This window comes from Podarcis tiliguerta, assembly GCF_965153285.1.
Source record: "Podarcis tiliguerta genome assembly, chromosome: 7".
NCBI classification, from domain to species: Eukaryota; Metazoa; Chordata; class Lepidosauria; order Squamata; family Lacertidae; genus Podarcis; species Podarcis tiliguerta.
The window spans coordinates 1,688,518-1,709,503 of NC_139540.1; the positions used below are offsets into that span (position 1 = coordinate 1,688,518).

Consider the following 20,986-nt stretch of genomic DNA (forward strand, 5'->3'; position numbering starts at 1 on the left):
ACACCAGACCCAAACCCAGACCCTCTCCACAGATAAATTACAGACACCATCCAGTAGCCAAACCAGGGTGGCACCTCCGGATGCTGCACCCCCCTGCAATCCCTACACAGATCTGGCTGGCACAGGCCACAAAACCACAGCTCGCCCCTATACACGAAGCCAAGCCAGAGCACAACCAAGTGCAGTACAGCCATCTTCTCAGAAAAACTCTTCACAAAGTTCAAGAGTTCAAGACACGAAGGCTTTAGCAACTAATCCACACCTAATGACCCACCTAAGTGGGATTCAGGAAATCACTCAAGAAATCACTCAAGATATCCCTCAAGTAATTAAGGAACAAAAGAAGAAAAGGCACACTAGCCTGGGAACCTCCTCTCTGCCCAGAACATTGGAGGCTATACACCACACCTCCTCAACAGTATTTATAGGAACTCAAACACTAAGATCCTGCTCTGTTCCAGTAACAAGAAGCCGAAAGCACCAGCCTGAAGATGACGAGTGAGACCTCGTCGAAACGTCGCCTAGACACCCCAACTTTTACACGGGAAGACACCCGAGGACACCAAAACCTGCATATATATATATATATATACACACACACACACACACACACACACAAACACACAGTGGTGCCCCGCAAGACGAATGCCTCGCAAGACGGAAAACCCACTAGACGAAAGGGTTTTCCGTTTTTCGATGCGCTTCGCAGGACGAATTTCCCTATGGGCTTGCTTCACAAGATGAAAATGTCTTGCGAGTCTTGAGATTTTTTTCCGCTCCCCACCCCCTTTTTCTAAGCCGCTAAACCGCTAATAGCCTTTTAGCAGCTAACCCGCTAATCCGCTAAGCCTTTAATAGCCGCTAATAGCCGCTAAACCACTAATAGCGCTAAGCCGCTAATAGGGTTGCTTCGCAGGACAAAAAAACCGCTAGACAAAGAGACTTGCAGAACGAATTAATTTCGTCTTGCGAGGCACCACTGTGTGTGTGTGTGTGTGTGTGTGTGTGTGTGTATATATATATATATATATATATATATGGGGGACGTGGGTGGTGCTGTGGTCTAAACCACAGAGCCTAGGAGTTGCCGATCAGAAGGTCGGCTGTTCAAATCCCCGTGACGGGGTGAGCTCCTGTTGCTCGGTCCCTGCTCCTGCCAACCCAGCAGTTCAAAAGCACGTCAAAGTGCAAGTAGATAAATAGGTACCTCTCTGGCGGGAAGGTAAACGGCGTTTCCGTGCGCTGCTCTGGTTCTCCAGAAGCGGCTTTGTCATGCTGGCCACATGACCCGGAAGCTGGATGCCGAGGGAGCGAGATGAGTGCCGCAACCCCAGAGTCATCCGCGAGGTAAAGGGGCCCCTTTACCTTTATATATATATATAAATAAAAGGAAAGGTGTTCCCATTGGAGTTCCACCTTCCTTGGGCCCCAGCTGACCCCCCTGCTGACCTCTCTCTCTCTCCCCCGGCAGGTCTTGGCCGAAGTGCAGTCCTGGGACCTGCCGCCCCTTGTGGAGAGATACCGCAAGGCCTGCCAGAGCCTGGCTGTGGGTAAGCCCCCCTGCGGAGGGGCCTGGTGTCGCTGAGCCCCCCTGCGTCCTTCAGAGCTTGCCTCTCTTGGCAGAAGGGTTCCCGGGGGAGGGGTGTCCTCAGGAGGCTGCGAGCATCTTCCTGATGCTGTTCTGCCCCAGTTCAGATCTAGGAGTCTTGGTTGACCACAAACTTGACATGAGCCAACAGTGTGACGCAGCAGCTAAAAAAGCCAATGCAATTCTGGGCTGCATCAATAGGAGTATAGCATCTAGATCAAGGGAAATAATAGTGCCACTGTATTCTGCTCTGGTCAGACCTCACCTGGAGTACTGTGTCCAGTTCTGGGCACCACAGTTCAAGAAGGACACTGACAAACTGGAACATGTCCAGAGGAGGGCAACCAAGATGGTCAAAGGCCTAGAAACGATGCCTTATGAGGAACGGCTAAGGGAGCTGGGCATGTTTAGTCTGGAGAAGAGGAGGTTAAGGGGTGATATGATAGCCATGTTCAAATATAGAAAAGGATGTCACCTAGAGGAGGGAGAAAGGTTGTTTTCTGCTGCTCAGAGAAGCGGACACGGAGCAATGGATCCAAACTACAAGAAAGAAGATTCCACCTAAACATTAGGAAGAACTTCCTGACAGTAAGAGCTGTTCGACAGTGGAATTTGCTGCCAAGGAGTGTGGTGGAGTCTCCTTCTTTGGAGGTCTTTAAGCAGAGGCTTGACAACCATATGTCAGGAGTGCTCTGATGGTGTTTCCTGCTTGGCAGGGGGTTGGACTCGATGGCCCTTGTGGTCTCTTCCAACTCTATGATTCTATGATAAGATGCAGCGCCTTCTGTCCTGTTCGGCTCAGAGAAGGGGCTTCTTCCCAAAGGGGTTTCAAAGAGGAACCTTCCCCTTTTCCGCAAGCCAGTTGCTGTGACGGCTATGCTGGCTTTTCCACAGAATTGCAGCGTTGGAAGGGACCCCAAGGGTCATCTAGTCCAACCCCCTGCAAGGCAGGAATCTTTTGCCCAGCATGGGGCTCGAATCCATGACCCGCAGATTAAGAGTCTCACGCTTTACCCACTGAGCTATTTTGCATCTTGGTTTATCTGTAAAAATATCTGCATACTGCTATATCATTTTTTTAAAAAACCCCTATCAAAGCCGCTTATAGCAATAGAAGCATAAAACCATACACTGAATTTAATTGAATTGCATTTTATTACTATGGTCACAGACCAGTTCCGAACCATACATTAAAACCATAAAGAAATCAGACGTCGGTTAACCATTGTGAAAGGCTGCATTCTGAATTGCCTTTCACAGGCCTGGCAGAATAGAAATGATTTCAGCAGGCCTGCCAAATGTCTAGTGGCGGTGAGTTCCGCAGGACTGGCCCAATGACACTGAAGGCTTGGTTTGTGAGTCTTTTGCCTTGACTGAAGCCTGGTGCCCTGTGTGTGTGTGTCTCTCTCTCTCCCCCCGGCTGGCAGGGGAGCACCGATTACTCCTGCAGCTGCTGGAGTGCCAGGAATCGGGTCCGTCCTTCAACGTCCCGGGCATGGCCCTGCGCCGCCTCCACCTGACGCCTCTCCTCCGTGCCCTCAAGCTGCAGACCTCCATCCGGCGCCTGTGCCTCCCCGGGGCAGGTCTGGGCGACGACTCGGCGGAAGAGCTGCTGGCCACCGTCGCCACCATCCCCGGCCTGGAGGCGCTGGACCTCTCGGCCAACCGCTTGGGACCCCAGGGGCTGCGCAAGCTGACCGCAGGACTTCCCGGCTCCGTCACTTTCCAGGTACAGGCGGCTCTGGAGGGAAGTGGGAGAGTGCAATAATAATAATAATAATAATAATTTATTATTTATACAGTCGTACCTTGGTTCTCGAACAGAATGCATTCCGGCAGTCCGTTTGACTTCCAGAACCGTTTGAAAACCAAGGTGTGGCTTCCGATTGGAGCCTCCTGCAGCCAATTGGACGTTAAGCTTCTGGAAAAAGTTCAGGAACATTCACTTCCTGGTTTCAATTGTTCAGGAGCATTTGAGATCCAAGGGACAACTGTATTATTATTATTATTATTATTATTATTATTATTATTATTGCTATTGTTGTTGCTGTTTTAAAAATCGGAAGCTGAGATTCATGCAGACCCTTCAGGCCCCATGTGAGACACCCCATCTCAGGGTTCTGACTCCCTCTTTCTACCCTCGATCTGATGGCAAGCGGCTTGTATTTTTGCAATACAATACAATAGGTTATTGTATTTTAATATTCTGTTGGAAGCTGCCCAGAGTGGCTGGAGAAACCCAGCCAGATGGGCAGGGTATAAATAATAAATTATTACTATTACTATTACTATTAGCCCTCCCTCTGCCACCATCTCACTCGAACCCACACCCCTTGTTGTTTCAGAACCTGGAAGAGCTGGACCTCAGCCTGAACCCCTTGGGGGACGGCAGCACCCAGCCCCTTGCCTCCCTGGTCCAGGCCTGCCCGGTCCTGAGCACCCTCCGACTGCAAGCCTGCGGCTTCACCACCACCTTCCTGCAGCACTACCGCCTCCTGCTGGCCAGTGCCCTGAAAGGTAAGAGGAGCAGGAAAGAGAGTCGGCTGCAGCAGGGATCAGGTCCAGTAGAGCTGGATTTCGTAGAGCGGTCAGGTTTGAAGGGACCAGGAGGGAGATCAGGATGAGTTAAGCAAGTCTGATCTGCCTTGGCTTTGCACAGTTAATTCTGTTGGCCTGTAGGATGTAGCCCTTCAGAGAGTTGGACTAGGACCTGAGAGACCAGGGTTCTTTTTTTCATAATAATTTTTATTTGGTTTTACAAATATTAATTCATAGCAATCCAAATTACATCATCATCATCATCATCATCGTCATCATCATATTTATATCCCGCCCTCCCCAGCCGAAGCCGGGCTCAGAGCAGCTAACAACAGTAAAAGTAAACACAGCATTCTAAAATCAGTTCATTCTAAAATCAATTCAGAATCAAATTAATGGCAACCATTGGGCGAGGGTTCTGTGAGGATTTCTACAAATCTCTGAACTTCCCACCTTCCCCTCTTTGGGTCCTATTGTACACCTTTTTTAACTGCAAATTTTCCCACAATCCACATTTTATATCTTTCCGTCTTGTCCATAATATTTGTTACATTACAAGTGTTATAAAAATCCTGCTAGTGCTTTCATCTGTTTATCTCCTTGATAAATTATAAAATTTCCCCATTCTTCATTGACGTTCAGGTCTCCTTGGTTCCTCAGTCTTCCAGTCGGTTTGCATTTTCAGCATAATCCAACAGCTTAATTTGACCATTCCTCTCTGCTAGGGACTGTTAACTTTTGGGAGAGCAAATCTCCACTTTGCCATCAAGCTCACCTGGTACCCTGGACCCTGGGCATTCATGATCTCTTAGCCCTGGTCTACTTCGCAGGGCTGTTGTAAGGGTGAAATGGAGGGTTGGGCAGGGAATCACGTATGCTGCTTTGAGCACCTTGGAGAAAAAAGTAGGATGTAAATGCAAAAATAAATAATAAATAAATATTGGAGATGGAGATTGCTGGGAACTGAACATTACACTTACCCAAACAATATGATGCACACACACACACACAAACACACACACGGGTGTCCCACAAGATGTGGCTCAGAGCCTTTTGGTGCTTGAAGGCCTTTGCAGCCCTTATTTTATTTTTGATGAGCCGATCACCTTACCGGTTATCTCTATTTTTATTTTTTAAGCGCTTTATGTTTTACCGTATTCTTCGCTCCATAAGATGCAATGTTTTCCTCCTAAAAAGTAAGGGGAAATGTGCGTGTGTCTTATGGAGCGAATGCAGGCGGCAGGCTTTCTCTTTAAAGAGCTGCGCCGAGCGTTTGTGCGGCTCTTGCTGGCTTTTCCGCGAGGTGGGAGAAGGGGCTGACGGGCTGCCCTTCCGTCCCTTCTCCCACCTCCCAGAAAAGCGAGCGGGGCTCTGTGTAAGGGCTCCCTTCCGTCCCTCATCCCGCTTTGCTGGGAAGCCAGCAGAACAAGAGCCGCTGCGCAGCTATCACTCTTGCTCTGCTGGCTTCACAGTGAAGCGGGAGGAGGGACAGACGAAAGCAAGCAAAGCGAGAGCCGCTTACATGGCTTCTGTCCCACTTTGCGCAGCTCTCCGTTTGCTTGCCCATCCCTCCTCCCGCCTTGCTGTAATAATAATAATAATAATAATAATAATAATAATAATAATAATTTATTTATACCCCGCCCATCTGGCTGGGTTTCCCCAGCCACTCTTGCCGGCTTCCAAAAGAATTTTAAAATACTGTGATACATCAAACATTAAAAGCTTCCCTGAACAGGGCTGCCTTCAGTTGTCTTCTAAAAGTCTGGTAGTTGTTTATCTCTTTGACATCTGGTGGGAGGGTGTTCCACAGGGCGGGTGCCACTACTGAGAAGGCCCTCTGCCTGGTTCCCTGTAACTTGGCTTCTCGCAGTGAGGGAACCGCCAGAAGGCCCTCGGCGCTGGACTGAGGCCATTTAGCCAAGCAAAGCACCTGTCCCAGTGTCTCCTCCTCCTCCTCTTGCTATGGCATCGCCGCACTTTACAGCGAGGCAGGAGGAAGGATGGGCAAGCAAAGTGAGAGCTGTGCAAAGCGGGAGAGAAGCCATGTAAGCAGCTCTCGCTTTGCTTGCTTTAAAGCAAGAAAGCGAGAGCCGCTTACATGCTCTGCGCAGAATATATTTTTTTCTTGCTTTCCCCCTCTAAAAACTAGGTGCGTCTTATGGTCAGGTGTGTCTTACGGAGCGAAAAATACGGTAACATTGTACAGCAGTCGGAATATTCTGTGAAATGCTAGGACGGAAAGGCTTCTATAAATAAGCAAACTGTGCTCAGCTGATTTGTGTGAGGGCATTTCTGAGTGTCTCTCTTCTGACAAGGTGTCGTGTTTTCCTGTCGAAATGAAGCTGCTGTGTCAATGCGGACGCTTTTCTTCCTGCGGCCCTCGGAGGTTCTTCTCCCTCCCACTTCACTTTCTTGTGGTCCCTGCATCACGGGGCATCGGACCAGATGGCCGCACTGGTCCCTTCCACTTGTATTGCTTTCTTCGACTTCTGCCAACTCCTCCTGCGCTCTCTCCCCTCAGGAGCTGTGCACCTCAGGCGGCTGACCGTCTCCCACAATGCCCTGGGCTCCTCTGCCCTGGAGCTGCTCCTGAAGAGCCTGCCCTCCGAGAATCTCACCCACCTGGACATCAGCTCCGTGGGCGCCAGGCCAGGGGACCAGCAGCCTTTGCAGGACGCCGTGGCCAGGTACCTGGCGCAGGTACGGTCAATCAGGTGCCGGCAGGGAGGCGAGCGTCCTGGGGGACCTCAGGCCTTCAGCCCAGCCAGATGACCCGTTGTGCTCTGATGAAAGACAGGGGAGGAGGAAGGCCTGGCTCATGGGTAGGCAAACTAAGGCCCGGGGGCCGGATCCCGCCCAATCGCCTTCTAAATCCGGCCCACGGACAGTCCAGGAATCAGCGTGTTTTTACATGAGTAGAATGTGTGCTTTTATTTAAAATGCATATCTGGGTTATTTGCGGGGCACAGGAATTCGTTCATTTATTTATTTTTTTCAAAATATAGTCCAACCCCTGATAAGGTCTGAGGGACAGTGGACTGGGCTCCTGCTAAAAAAGTTTGCTGACCCCAGACCTGGCTTCTCCACTGTGTGAGGAAACAATGGGACGCGGTTTGAGTTTCCCCACCCAACTTGGTCTTGGAGAAGATCCAGACACTCGCACACCTCAATTCTCCGCATTCTGAATCTTCGTTCTTCTCCATGCAGGAAGGCTGTGCTCTCAACCACCTGGCTCTCTCTGGGAATCACCTCAACGATGACGCTGTTGCAGAGCTGGCTAGGTGTGTAGGTTTGTGAGTGGAGGGAATGTGGGTCCTGTGGTTTTTTGAACCCTTTGGCAGGGGGTGGGTGAGCTGTTTTGACATTTTGGAAGGTGGTGGTTTTAAATGGCTTGGATGGCCGGCCATCAAGAGATTCCTTAGCTGTGATTCTGTGGCCCCTGGAGGTTCCAGAGTTTGGCTTCCTACTCCTCTCCCACTTTTTCTCATAGATAACTGGTTCCTGCCTCGCAGGGGGTAGGACTTGATGACCTTTGGGGTCCCTTCCAACTCTGCAATTCTGTACTTATTCAGTGTAGATGAGCCGAATGCAACCAGACCCATCCATTCCTGACATTTCTTCTCTTTCTCCAGCCACCTCCCTACCTGCCTGCCTTTAGTCTCGCTGGATTTGTCAGCAAATCCTGAAATCGGCATTGTTGGTCTTCGGACGCTGCTACTTGCCCTCGAGGAAAGGAATCGGGGCCTCCAGTTCCTCAGCTTGGCTGGTGAGTGCTGGAGCCGTTTTTTACCGGCCGCCCCCTGACTGCCCCTCCCCTCCAGAACTGCTGAAGGGCAATGGATTCTGGGTATCTACCCAGAATCCGTAGCCTCGGTCTGTTGTTTTGCCCGCAAGCCTGTGGTTTTCACATGCAGTCCTGACACCCCTCTTGACGTCAGTCCAATAAATCAAAAGCAAAATTTATTTTATCTAAAGGGAATTAGCATGCGGAAAAGTAGGGTGTGATCAGGGAAAAAGCAAGAGGATCTTTGTTTTGATGAAGGTCAGGCTAAGTAATCTAAGCTTCACCTCAGTGCATCCTAAAGCTAAAAATTCAGGAACCTGAGCCATAGTTGTGGGATGTGGCTGGACTGTTGTAGTCTGAGAGCCCAGTTTTCAAAGTAATAATAATAATATATTCTTTATACCCCACCCATCTGTCTGGGCTTCCCCAGCCACTTTGGGCGGCTCCCAACAGAATATTAAAAACACGAACAAACATTAAAAACTTCCCAAAACAGGGCTGATTTCATATCTCTTCTAAAAGTCAGACAGTTGTTTATTTCCTTGACATCTGGTGGGAGGGCGTTCCACAGGGCGGGTGCCACCACCGAGAAGGCCCTCTGCCTGCTTCCCTGTAACTTGGCTTCTCACAGTGAGGGAACCGCCAGAAGGCCCTCGGAGCTGGACCTCAGTGTCCGGGCTGAACGATGGGGGTGGAGATGCTCCTTCAGATATAAATGACCGAGGCCGTTTAGGGCTTTCAAGGTCAGCACCAACGCTTTGAATTGTGCTTGGAAATGTCCTGGGAGCCCATGTAGGTCTCTCAGAAGCCACTCCCAGTCACCTGTCTAGCTGCCGCATTCTGGACCAAGGAGGCTCCTCCAGTTCTTCCTTCCTTCCTTCCCTAGGCTGCTCCGTGAGGGGGCCGCTGGACAGCGTGACATGGACAAAGCTCTCCTCGAACGTCTCTCAGCTGCAGCTCTGCACTCGCCACCTGAGCAGAAGTGACCAGCGGGACGTGGCGGAGCTGTGGCGTGGCCCACCGGGCACCTCCCTCCACTCAGTCACACGGCATCACAAACTCTTCTGCCACTGCCTGTAGGACGCGATGCTTCTCCGCTGCGTGCTGTAGGCCTCGCCCATGAAGCCGCCTCTGGAACACTTCGCAGGCGCTGGCTCCAGCAGTCTGGGATTGCGCTGCTCCATGCGGCCGCGGACTTAAAAGGCAGTTCCTGGGCTCCTGTAAGCTGGCATGGTCCAGGGCTGCCGATGGACCAGATGAAAGCAAGGGGTGTCTGTCCTCTTTCTCAAGGGATGTCAAGAAGGGAGATAGCTTGGCATTACGCTGCTTAGGGCGGGACTAGACACCTGCCTGGCACAGGTGCGTCCAGAGCTCTAATAGGACCAACTCAAAACTGCCATTATGAATTATATTCTGAGTTTGGTGTGGTGGCTGAGAAAAAGGAATATTGGTATGGAAAAGCGGCTACCTTTGTCCTGCTCAAAGGGTCTTCTGCTCTCTCCCCCCTTGTGCTGCCCAGCAGTTCTGTGATGTGATTTCCAATATTTATTGAATGCCTCGCAACACAAAGATGCTGTGTCGTCCCTCGTTTTGTCTGTCCTGTGTCTTTGTTGCTGGTCTCGATTGGGCAGGTAGTGGTGCCACAGGGGTGGGGAAGCTGCGCAGGCCTTGTGTGTTTTGAGCTTTGGGCTACGGAAAGAAGTCAGAAGCTGCTGATTTCGGAAAGCTCATTTGGGATACGGCACTAGGGAAATAGTCCCAATTTTTAGAACCGTATTGGAGTCACCTCTGGGTGGGAAAAAAGAGCCATCTGAATCAAAGAGATAAGGTCACCATTTGTGAATGTAGAAAGATTTTTTATTTGCTTCAGACCGGTAAGAGTCTGCCTCTCTGAGGCAAAAGCAACACTCAAATAAATACAAGCACCACACAGGCATTACCTGCCCCACCACTGACCCCCTTCAGGTGGCAAAGAGTGTTAGCTGTCAGTTGTTTGCCGCCTTCCGTGGTGCATTATTAGACTCCCTCCCCACCCCACCCCCTTAGAGAAGTGGACACCAATACTATACAGTGCAATGAATGAGAAAACAGGAGAGCCATGGAACTTAAACAGTAACAAGAGGGAGTTTCTTTTTCCCACCCCAAAGGAGGGGAAACGAGTCCTCGCATTCAGAGGGACAATGGGAGGAATGTACATTTTCATTCCTGGCACAATGGCTCTATAACCACATGATGTGGCCGCTGTCGACGAGGCCCAAAGCCCGTTCTCCTCCTCACGAGTGCAGGAAGCGGTTGAAGGCATTGTAGGCGGACTCCAAGTCAAAGAGCATCTGCCGCACTTGAGAGTCGTCCAGTTCGTCCGAAGCCGACATGCCGCTCAGGGTTTGCAGCCTGGAGGGAGAGCAAGAAGCATCAAGCGCTGGAGCGGAATGAGCAAGAGGGAGAGAAGGGGCGTCTTGTCTCTTCCCCTCTCATCCCGCCTTCCTCCTCTTGACTCCACAATATACCGGGGGAGGAAAGAGAAGCCTCTCCTGGGAAATGCCTCTGACGGGTCGTAGGAGAGGCAGATGGCTCTGGCCTCTTCCCTGTTCCAAGCGGAAAAGTGAGCGCAGGCTGGGGGAGGTTTGGAAGCCGCATGGAAAGGCCTCAGGCGTTTCCGCCAACCCACCTGGGATGGAAAAGCTACAGCTTTGAGGCGCTGCCTTTGCTGCAGTTTCCCCACCAGACAGGCAGGACGTGGGTGGCACTGTGCGTTAAACCACAGAGCCTAGGGCTTGCCGATCAGAAGGTCGGCGGTTCGAATCCCTGCAACGGGGTGAGCTCCCATTGCTTGGTCCCTGCTCCTGCCAACCTAGCAGTTCGAAAGCACGTCAAAGTGCAAGTAGATAAATAGGTACCGCTCTGGCAGGAAGGTAAACGGTGTTTCCGTTTGCTGGTCTGGTTCGCCAGAAGCGGCTTAGTCATGCTGGCCACAAGACCCGGAAGCTGTACACCGGCTCCCTCGGCCAATAAAGCGAGATGAGCGCCACAACCCCAGAGTGGCCACAACTGGACCTAATGGTCAGGGGTCCCTTTACCTTTTTTACCCCACCAGACAACCGTTTCATTTTAGAATAATCGAAAAGGGTAAGAGGAGAGAAAGCAGAGTTCCTAATTCTATGGGGGAAATGCTCACCACTGGTTCACTTTCTGCCGCCCCTCGAAGTCCGGGGGCAAGTGGCTCATGCGGTTCATGGTCTCCATCAATTCCCGGAGGTCAGGCTGGATCTGAGGAGGAGGAGGAAGAGGAGAGGGAAGGTCACTTGGCAGCCCTCCTTGGTCAGCCTCCCGCCATCCCTCCTAAGCCACAAAGCACTCAAGGAAGTCTCTTGGCAGGCAGGTGCGGCTGCTGATCTCTGGACACCAAGCAATTTTCATGCTGGCTAAGCGTATAGGGAAATTGTGGAAAACGTGCTTCAAACCATGGAATCAGAATGGCAGAAGGGGCCCCTGGAGTCATCTAGTGGAGCCCACGACAATGCAGGAATCTAAACTAAAGAATTGCTTATAGAGGGCCATCCAATGAAAGAGAGGATATAGACAGAGCCCTGTGGCTGGATCAGGCCAAAGACCTCTCTAATCCAGAATCCCTTAGGGACATACCATATTTTTTGCCCTATAGGACGCACATTTTCCCCTCCAAAAATGAAGGGGAAATGTGTGTGCGTCCTATGGGGTGAATGCAGGCTTTTGCTGAAGCCTGGAGAGCGAGAGGGGTCAGTGCGCACCGACCCCTCTCGCTCTCCAGGCTTCAGGAAGCGATCCGCAAGCCTCGGGAGACCAGCTCCGAGGGTTGCGCAGAGCTGCCTGCAGTCCCGGGCTCAGTGCACTTCTCCCCATCGCCAGCCCCACAAGCTCGGGGGACAGCAGGGAGGCGGAGCGCGCCTTCCTGCTGTTCCCCGACCTGGTTCTTCTAGCACCGCACCGGGGGGGGGGGATTTTTTTTTCTCTTTATTTCCCCCCCAAAAAACTAGGTGCGTCCTATGGGCCGGTGCGTCCTATGGGGCACAAAATACGGTAATGCTTCTGATCCTGCAACTGCCTACTAGCATCGTTATTATCATGACAATTTCTTCCCCTCCCTTCACCCCAAGGTGCCTTCTGTGCCAACTTTCAAATGCCTGAAAACTGTTCTATTCTGCCAGGTCAATGCAGCCAATTAAGAGTTAATCCTTCCACCATGGTTTATTGGTGCTTTAAAAAAAACACCACTTCATTATTATCATTATATATTTATACCCCAGCTTTTCCCCTGACATGGACTCACTTTTTGTGCATGGTTTTTATCCGTTTAATGTTGTAAACCACCTCTGGGTATATTTTTATTCTTTAGTGGGATATAAATGTTTTTAGAAACGAAATGAAATAAATAAACAAGGTCCTAAGGGTGGGTGAAAGCAAAATTACAGAAATACATTGGTTCCTAAAAACACTCCTCTCAAGTGTCAAAAGGCAGAGTGATGATGGTACCAGACACTGATAGCTTTATCACCCTGTGAATATGTAGGGAGTATGTATTTCATGAGATTTATACACTGCTTTTGGGGACACCGTCATTGTGATTATACCTAGAGACAGGATCCTATCAACTGCTTGCCCATTTCACAACGAAATCTGTGCCCGTAGTTTGGCTGGAAAGCATGTAGTATCTAACACCCCACAACAAACGAGCAAGTCCTTAAGGTGCTCACAGCAGCACCCTGACCCACCTTGGCCTGTGGAGGGCAGCGACTTTGGGTGGAAGCACCCCTCTCCTCTCACTCACCTCATCCATTGCCCGGATCTCCAAGCGCAGCTTGTCCATCACGGTGATAAAGAGCTGCAAGGGGAAAATAATAATAAAGTAATAAAATTTTATTTATATCCCGCCCTCCCCAGCCGAAGCTAGGCTCAGAGCAGCTAACAGTAAAAGTAACACAGTTTACATAAAATCACAATTGAATAATTAACTGAAATACATTCTAAAATCAATTCATAACCAAATTAATGGCAACCATTGGGCTAGAGTTCTATGAGGATTACCCTTCAGTTCGGGCCCAGAGAACATCAGGCAGAAGGACCCCCAAGAGACGCCGTTCTGCTCCAGGTCGTCCCTCCCTCCCCCCGCCCACCTACCGACACGATGTCCGCAATGCAGCGGTTGAGGTTGCCCTTGTCGTCCTTGATGGTAATCGGCCGGTCTTCCTTGATCCTCTCCATGGCCAGCGGGCAATCGAGCTGCAGGAGAAAGGAAACAGGGACGCTCAAAGGAGGGAAACACAGATCAGCCACAACTTTCCACAGGGATCCCCTCAGGCTCCCACAGCCATGGTCTCGATCCCCTCGAGGACAGCAAGGCGGGTCAGGAGCTGGGAAAAGCCGCTTCACCTGCACTCTGGGGTGAAGGAGCAAAGGTTTTGCACCCAGGGATGAGAATCTGGCTGCACAGCTGGGACCAGAGGACACCACTCCCCGCTCAACGCCACCCATGCAGACGTCCCCCTTCCGCATCAACTGCTTACCCGAAATTTACGGCAAAAGTCATCGATTGAGTTGATTTCTGGGCCTTGCACTTGCTTGAAGGCTGCCTTGTACTGGACTAGGAGGCGGGAGCAAGCTGCAGTATACCTGGAAGGACAGGGGGCCACATGGAATCAGCCGCTCCAGCTGAGCCTCCACCGTTAGCCCTGCCCCCTTTTTCTCCACAGCTGCTGTGCTGGTGGTTCTGGACAGTTACACTCCAGGAAGCTTTCTTATTCACTGGGTGCATGGCTCACATGACCCGGGCATTTTCCTTTGATCTATGCTCTCTGGGGGACGCAGGTGGCGCTGTGGTCTAAACCACAGAGCCTAGGACTTGCCGATCAGAAGGTCGGCAGTTCAGATCCCCGCGACGGGGTGAGCTCCCGTTGCTCGGTCCCTGCTCCTGCCAACCTAGCAGTTCGAAAGCACGTCAAAGTGCAAGTAGATAAATAGGTACCACTCCAGCAGGAAGGTAAACGGTGTTTCCGTGCGCTGCTCTGGTTCACCGGAAGCGGCTTAGTCATGCTGGCCACATGACCCGGAAGCTGTACGCCGGCTCCCTCGGCCAGTAAAGCGAGATGAGCGCCGCAACCCCAGAGTCGGCCACGACTGGATCTAATGGTCAGGGGTCCCTTTACCTTATGCTCTCTGGGGGCTGCAGAGAGCAGTCTGAGAATGTGAGCAAGGTAGTTTCATTTTTGTTAGAGGCAGAAAGCTGCAAGCATGCAGCTGGAATCTGTAGGTTTTCTTTTCTGTTTGTTATGCTTCTAAATAGTGTTAGATTAGAAGCACTGGTGTCGGGCTGAGTTAGAGGACACCACGTCGCCACAGACAAGCCATTTTACGCTGCGTGTGAACTCTGCTATTATCCAGCAACTGAGAAGAGTGGCAGTGTGGGCGCCACTGAAGTTTGTCGGAGTGGCAATAAGTTCAGATTTATTGCAGTGCCGTTGCAGCTGACTTAGTGGGTCAAAGGATTTACGACCCACAAACTTAACAGCTGCCCATGACTGACGCTGCCCTGCTCCACTCCTGAATTAAGCAATGCTGCCCCAGATCTCGTCTCTTTTGCAGATCTCCTGAGGGAGCTGCATTGCAGGGGGTTGATTCAGGTGGCCCTCTGTGGCCCTTCCACCCCGGCAATTCTATGAACCCAGAGTGGCACTGCCTCAGATCCCTCCAGGTGCCTGTCAACTCACTCGTTGGGGGTGACACAGTCCTTGATGTAGGCTTTTTCCAGAGCCTGCATTGTCTTCACCACAGCAAACAGCTCAGCCATGTTGTCGTACCTGAAGCAAAGTTAGAACGAGTCAATTAGGAAGGTCCAGCTGCACCCTGACCCGTTTCCCTCTGAGAAAAGAGACTCTGACAGAGGCCAGGAGCCTTGTGGGGGGGGGGCATAGGGGCATGCAGACCTCTCACGTCAGACAAGGGCTCATGCATTTGTGGGGAAATGACACGGCACTCAAAATATCAAATTCCACAGTTGCTAGGGGGGCAAAGGGTTAAGACACACGGTGCTCCCTGTAAATTCCTAGAGGGCACTTTGTGTGAAGTCACATCCTCTGCTTGCCCAGGCGGAAAGGGTAACAATAGGAAAACAATCCTCGTCACTTGCCCACCTTGTTTCACTGCTATTTTCTACCTGAATCGAGTCTGCAACTTTATGTCGGGAAACAATATTTATATACTACAGACTTCTGTGTTGTTATTTTATTCAGAGGAATAAACAAGACAGGATGCCCAAGGCATCCTGGATAATTAGAGAAAGCTCCACAGCTCTGTCCAAAGTTTCAGTGCTAATGCAGCACAGAATGGCATATTTTAACTCTGCTAAACTAGACGCTCAACTTCCTCAAGTGAGTAAGAGGAAGGATGATTAATAGATGATGCATTCCACCCTACTTTCCAAATGCTTCCCAACAGCAATTAATGCAGAATTTGATATCTTACGAACTGCTTTCCTAAAGAAGACTCAGCCCCTCAGACCACTCCCACGACTGCTGAATCTCCAAAAGTCACTCCCCCTTCCTGTCAATCAAGCCCCTTCCCAGGCAGAGAGAGTTAATAATAATAAATAATAATATTTTTTTATTTATACCCCGCCCTTCCCGGTACAAAAACCGGGCTCAGGACAGCTAACAACAAATTTAAAACACTTAGTTGTAAAAACAGCATAAAATACAGTATAAAAACATCAATAACAATATAATTCAGAAATCAATTTAGGGGAAATAAGCATTAGATAATCCCCAGGGCTAGCTGGCTGAATTAGTCCTACTTGGGCCAGCGAGGAGGCCAGGGGAGAATTAGCTGTGGGGTCTCAGAGCGGGTAATCAGAGCGGGAGTTGAACAGAGGTGTGGCCTGAGCCATCACTGAGCATGTCCTTTGCAACGACACACACTAGAGCTGGGTATACCATATTTTTCGCTCTATAGGACGCACTTTTTCCCCTCCAAAAATTGAGGGGAAATGTGTGTGCGTCCTGTGGAGCGAATGCAGGCTCCTTGGCTTCAGCGATAGCAACGCAAAGCCTCCGAAGAGCAGAGGGAGCGCTCCCTTCATGCTCCAGAGGCTTCGGGTTGCTTCGCTGAAGCCAGGAAAGCAAGACTCTCCTGGCTTACGCGAAAGGAACCTGAAGCCTGGAGAGCGAGAGGGGTCAGTGCGCACCAATCCCTCTTGCTCTCCTGGCTTCGCTTCGCTGGAGAGGCGCTGCACAGCTTTCCCTTTCTGTGCAGCGCCCCTTCAGCAAAGTGGGAGGAGAAATGGAAGGGGCAGAGAAGGGGAGAGTTTTTTTCTTGTTCTCCCCCTCTAAAACAAGGTACGTCCTATGCTCAGGTGCGTCCTATAGAGCGAAAATACAGTAATTGGGTCAAGTACTCACTTCTCTCGCTCCCGGGCGTTCTTGTATAACTTCACTTCCTGCAAGGGAAAGGAGAGTGACACTGGATCCACCAAATCTTTGCACCAACGAAAGGAGAGTTGGGGCATCGGGGACCTTCAAGTCTGGGCTATGGGAGCCCCCCAAAAGCCCTTGTAAGGAGCAGAGAGGGTAGTTCCCCAGGGGAGTCCTGCCCCAATCAAGAGCGCTTTGGCTGGCAGTCCTGCAATTTGGGGAGTGCCTGAAATTTCCCGCAATGCTGCAACTCCCCAACCCACTCCCTGTGCCTCATTTGAAAGGAGCTTCTGGCCACTAAGCCAGGAAAGAAATCGCACCACTTGCCTCATATAGTTCCGGCTTATTCGCTGGGGCTGAAAAACAAAAAGGGGGAAATACATGAAACCAACTTGCTCCCAAACTGCTGCCATGAACATGAGAAATGTTCTCCAGGAAACCCACAAGCAGGATTTGAGCACAAGAGCCTCTGCCCTCCTGCGGTTTCCAGCAGCTGCCTCTGACTTTGCAGGCAGAGTATAACCATCGTGGTTACCAGCCACGGATTGCCCTCTCCTCCTTGCCTTATGCCAGAACATAAAAGAATTTGGAAGAGGAGCCCAAGATGAGTGGGGCTTTGGAGACACCATGCCTAGCACACAGGTTAGATACACAGAATCCTTGCCATTTATTTTTAGGCTTCTCTTCAAGATCTTATGCCAACACACCTATTCAGCTGTTTATAAATTCTTTCAGGTTGCGCAAGTGTCATACCTCGGGTTACAGACGCTTCAGGTTAAGTTTTTTCAGGATACGGACCCACCGAAACCGGAAGTACCGGAACAGGTTACTTCCGGGTTTCGGCGGTCACGCATGCACAGAAGCACTAAATCATGCTTTGCACATGCTCAGAAGCGCCAAGTCACAACCTGCGCATGCGCAGCGGGTTGCAAACGTGCCTCCCGCATGGATCACATTCGCAACCCATGCGTCCACTGTATCTCGTACTGTATTTAACATTTTATCACTGACATATTTAACATTTTATCACTGACATATTTTGCTGTACACTGCCTTGATATTATATGTGAAGGGGCGACTGATACATATTTTTATAATGAAATATATAAAAACACTTCACACACACACACACAAAAACCCCTGCATATCAAGAATTTAAGGTCCATGAAGTCCCTGCATTTGCTCTGGCCACCCCAGAATTAGCTCAAAAGCAGCACTGGACTCACCTCCCATCCCAGGGGCTGCTGGGATTCCATGAAACATTCTTCCTCCGAGGGTCCGCAGCTGAGATCCAAAGTACCAACACGCAAGGTGCCTGTGCTAAGAGCAGGTAAGAAGTCACAGCTAAACCTCCCTCCACATTTGTTCGTTTGCTGATTTTGTATTCCAAGTACTTAATATTCAGAATTAGAACCATTAAAATTAAGCCTAGGACAGAGAACTCCCTTAAAATGCTGAAATATGGAAGTCCTTGCCAAGCACCTGAAGCTGACCAGGGAGGGAAGCCTGTCTCATCTCGGTTGGGAGGCTGCTCCCATAATATTGAATGTCCTACTTCTGAAATTTACACATTACACCTTAGATGTCAACCATGCAAGCTCTTCTTGGCTAATTAGCCCCGAAACAAATGCTTCTTCTTTGGCGAGCACTCATAGCCTTTCTGCAATCAGTTCTGAGACCTTTTTAAAAAGAAATCGATAATTTTGGCATCCCTAAAGTCTTCTGTGATCTCTCGCCCAGATTTTTTCAATGAGCTTGTGACGTTGTTGTTTAAGTTCTGTTCCACCCACTTTGAAGATATCCTATCAGGTCCGCTGGCTTTGTTATTTTTCATTTCGTTAATAGCTGTACACAACTCTCCCCGATTTGGAGATACTGCAAGCTCATCTCTAACTTGGTTTTGCAGAATTTGTGAGAGGAGCTCAGCAGTTACAGGGGAGTTGCAGTTAAGGAGATGTTCGTAATGTTCTTTCCAGCGCACAAACAAAGAAATAAAAGGGGAAGTGTTTCTCAACAATAAATGGAGCCGGATTTACGGATAAGCTTAACAAGCTGTAGCTTAGGGCCCCACTCTCTTGGGGGCCCCCAAAAAAATTTTTAAAGGAAACAAACAAACTGGATGTACATTTCCAAAATATAAGATAAAAAACAAATAAAATAAAACCTACCTACAGCAACAGTGTTTTGTGTTGTGTAGGCTCCTACAATGTAAGTAATGAGCCCCGCCTGCTAACCTGCTCCCTAAAATATCACTGGTTTGCTCATTTCTGTATCAATTACTTTGATAAAATACATATTTTGTTATGAGCAAATGGCTTTAGATACCTATTAGGTCCATAAATTACCATATTGCATCTATTCAACACAAAAAACAGCGACCATTTGTTGTTGACACAGGACAGCTGGACGTATAAAGGGCCCCATTACCTTCAGGAGCTTAGGGCCTCATCCAACCTAAATCTGGCCCTGCCTTTCCCCCAAACTGGGAATAAGTGTGGTCTAGAGAGGTCCCTGCCCCGAGGAGCTTCCTCTGCGGAAAGAGAGGGAGCAGCGGAGGAAGTTTACTGTTTAGGGAAGCTTTTAATATTTGATGAATTATTGTATTTTAATATTTTGCTGGAAGCAGCCGCACACAGTGGCTGGGGAAACCCAACCAGATGGACAGGGTAGAAATATATTATTATTATTATTATTATTATTATTATTATTATTATTATACCTTATATATTATATATAATAATATATATGGCTGGGGAGGGTGGGGTATAAATAAAAGTTATTATTATTATTATTAATTGAGGTGATTCAGACCAGGCCAGCTCTGTCCCGCCCCCAGCAGCAGCAACAACAACCCTGTGAGGGAGGGAGGCAGGCAGGAGGGAAGAGAGAGGAGAAGGGATGGAGGGGGGGCACATCCTGGCTGGCCCATTGACTGACGGAGGACGGACCCACGGAGATCCAAGGGGCTTCCTGGCGGTGGAGGAAGCTGCCCCAGCTGGGGGGGGGGGGTCCACAGATGTCAAGGCAATAAACAACTATTTTACTTTTAAAAGACAACTGTTTAGGGAAGTTTTTAATGTCTGATGCTGTATTGTTTTTAACATTCAGTTGGAAGCCGCACACAGTGGCTGGGGAAACCCAACCAGATGGGTGGGGTATAAATATATTATTATTATTAATCTTATATATTATTATATCTATGGGCTACTTTTAAAATAAGGCATTTTAAATTGCATTTTAACCTGTATTTTAAATTGGGGTCGTCCCCCCCCCCCATTATGTTTTTACTGTAATTTTACTGGTGTTAGCCGCCCTGAGCCCGGCTCTGGCTGGGGAGGGCGGGGTATAAATAAATTAATAATAATAATAATAATAATTTGAGGTGATTCAGACCAGGCCAGCTCTGCCCCCCAGCAGCAGCAACAACCCTGTGAGGGAGGGAGGCAGGCAAGAGAGAGGAGAAGGGATGGAGGGGGGGGCATCCTGGCTGCCTCATTGACTGACGGACGACGGACCCACGGAGAGCCAAGGGGCGTCCTGGCGGTGGGGGAAGCTGCCCCAGCTGGGGGGGGGTGTCCACGGGCCCCACTCCCCCCCCCCCAGGTCTGAGAGAACTATGGCGTCCCCCTCCCCAAATAAGAGAGAGGCGGACGGGGGCCGCATCCCGACAAGGGCCCCCGAGGACCAGCCCCCCCCCAGCGCCCCCTCCCTCAAACCTCGTCCCCCCCCCCCCCCGGTCCAGGGCTGCCCCCTTACCCGGCTCCGGCTGCTTTGTTTCCTTCCCCACTTCCGGGAAAATGGCGCCCGGCCTCCGATCGATAGCTCGGCGCGCTCCCTTCCCCCCTGCGGGGCTCGGCAATCGTTTAGTCAGGCCTGGCGCCCCCAGAGCGCGTTTCGGGCTATAGATCTACAGCGGGCAGAACTCTCGCACGAACGTGGAGTTCCGGGTTCGCTGCGGGCGAGGCTCGTCTCTAGAATTGATATGATACCCAGCTCTGCCTCTCTTTTAAATCAGAACCAGCGAAGGCGGTGAAGGTCCTGTGTGAGTGTCTGGAGGCGGTTGGAGGATGGATGGCGGTTAACGGATTGAGGTTGAATCCTGACAAGACAGAAGTACTGTTTTTTTTAAAAAATATATAATTTTTATTCAGTTTTCCAATAAAAAAATAATACAGTTCATACATCTTTTGTTACATCCATTCTCTTTTTTTGACTTCCCTCAATTTGACTGATACTCCTTCCCTTCTTAATTTCTTACACATTTCTAAAACCTTCCATCTATTATTTTATAAATTAAATAATTAAATCTTGTTTTACTCATATTCTAACAGTTCTTTTTACAGAGCTTCATTAAAGCTTAGAAGCGTTATTTGTTTTTCACTTAAATTATGCATATACTCTGTGAACTTTCCCCAATCTTCTGTAAATCTCTGATCTCGTCGATTTTGAATTCTTCCTGTCATTCTATGAAGTTCTGCAAAGTCCATCATCTTCATTCTCCATTCATCTTGTGTAGGCAGCTCCTCTTGCTTCCATTTCTGAGCCATTAAAATTCTCGCTGCTGTCACTGCATATAAAAATAGTTTCCTATCTTTCTTGTTTATCTCATTCCCTATGATACCGAGTAAGAGCGCT

General features: G+C 49.7%; 2 protein-coding genes across 4 annotated transcripts in view; one reads left to right on the top strand and one right to left on the bottom strand.

Annotated features, from left to right (window-relative positions):
- The window catches only part of TONSL (tonsoku like, DNA repair protein), a 37,196-nt gene extending 27,696 nt beyond the window's left edge, over nt 1-9,500 (top strand). The window contains exons 20-27 of one of the 2 annotated variants that reach the window (XR_014513220.1): nt 1,472-1,550; nt 3,016-3,317; nt 3,934-4,105; nt 6,651-6,829; nt 7,337-7,410; nt 7,762-7,895; nt 8,800-9,399; nt 9,436-9,500. Coding sequence is in view for 1 of the 2 variants with exons in the window: in XM_083449001.1 (XP_083305127.1) it covers nt 1,472-1,550; nt 3,016-3,317; nt 3,934-4,105; nt 6,651-6,829; nt 7,337-7,410; nt 7,762-7,895; nt 8,800-8,993 (1,134 nt within the window). In the remaining variant the exon portion in view is untranslated. Of the gene's footprint in view, nt 1-1,471; nt 1,551-3,015; nt 3,318-3,933; nt 4,106-6,650; nt 6,830-7,336; nt 7,411-7,761; nt 7,896-8,799 lie in introns of both variants that reach the window. The other variant, XM_083449001.1, reaches the window with a different exon arrangement.
- A 248-nt stretch (nt 9,501-9,748) lies between these two features.
- Nucleotides 9,749-20,154, bottom strand: VPS28 (VPS28 subunit of ESCRT-I). Of its 2 annotated transcripts, none has more exons than XM_083449090.1 (10): nt 20,108-20,154; nt 17,578-17,666; nt 16,679-16,707; nt 16,340-16,377; nt 14,654-14,743; nt 13,454-13,559; nt 13,068-13,169; nt 12,718-12,771; nt 11,089-11,180; nt 9,749-10,304 (listed from the first exon to the last, which is right to left on the bottom strand). In XM_083449090.1, the coding sequence occupies exons 2-10, from the start codon at nt 17,612-17,614 to the stop codon at nt 10,187-10,189; spliced, it is 666 nt and encodes a 221-aa protein (XP_083305216.1). In that variant the 5' UTR covers nt 17,615-17,666; nt 20,108-20,154; the 3' UTR covers nt 9,749-10,186. The 2 variants fall into 2 exon arrangements, with proteins under 2 accessions (XP_083305216.1, XP_083305217.1); XM_083449091.1 differs by having other exon boundaries at nt 16,340-16,373; nt 16,675-16,707.
- Nucleotides 20,155-20,986: the final 832 nt, after the last annotated feature.

Coding starts and splice junctions, on each gene's coding strand:
- VPS28 (XM_083449090.1), bottom strand. CDS start 17,614: ATGTTTCATGGAATCCCAGCAGCCCCTGGGATGGGAG. Junction 11,181..12,717: donor AGATCCGGGCAATGGATGAG/GTGAGTGAGAGG, acceptor CCTCCTCCTCAG/ATCCAGCCTGACCTCCGGGA. Junction 10,305..11,088: donor CGGCAGAAAGTGAACCAGTG/GTGAGCATTTCC, acceptor CTCTCCCTCCAG/GCTGCAAACCCTGAGCGGCA.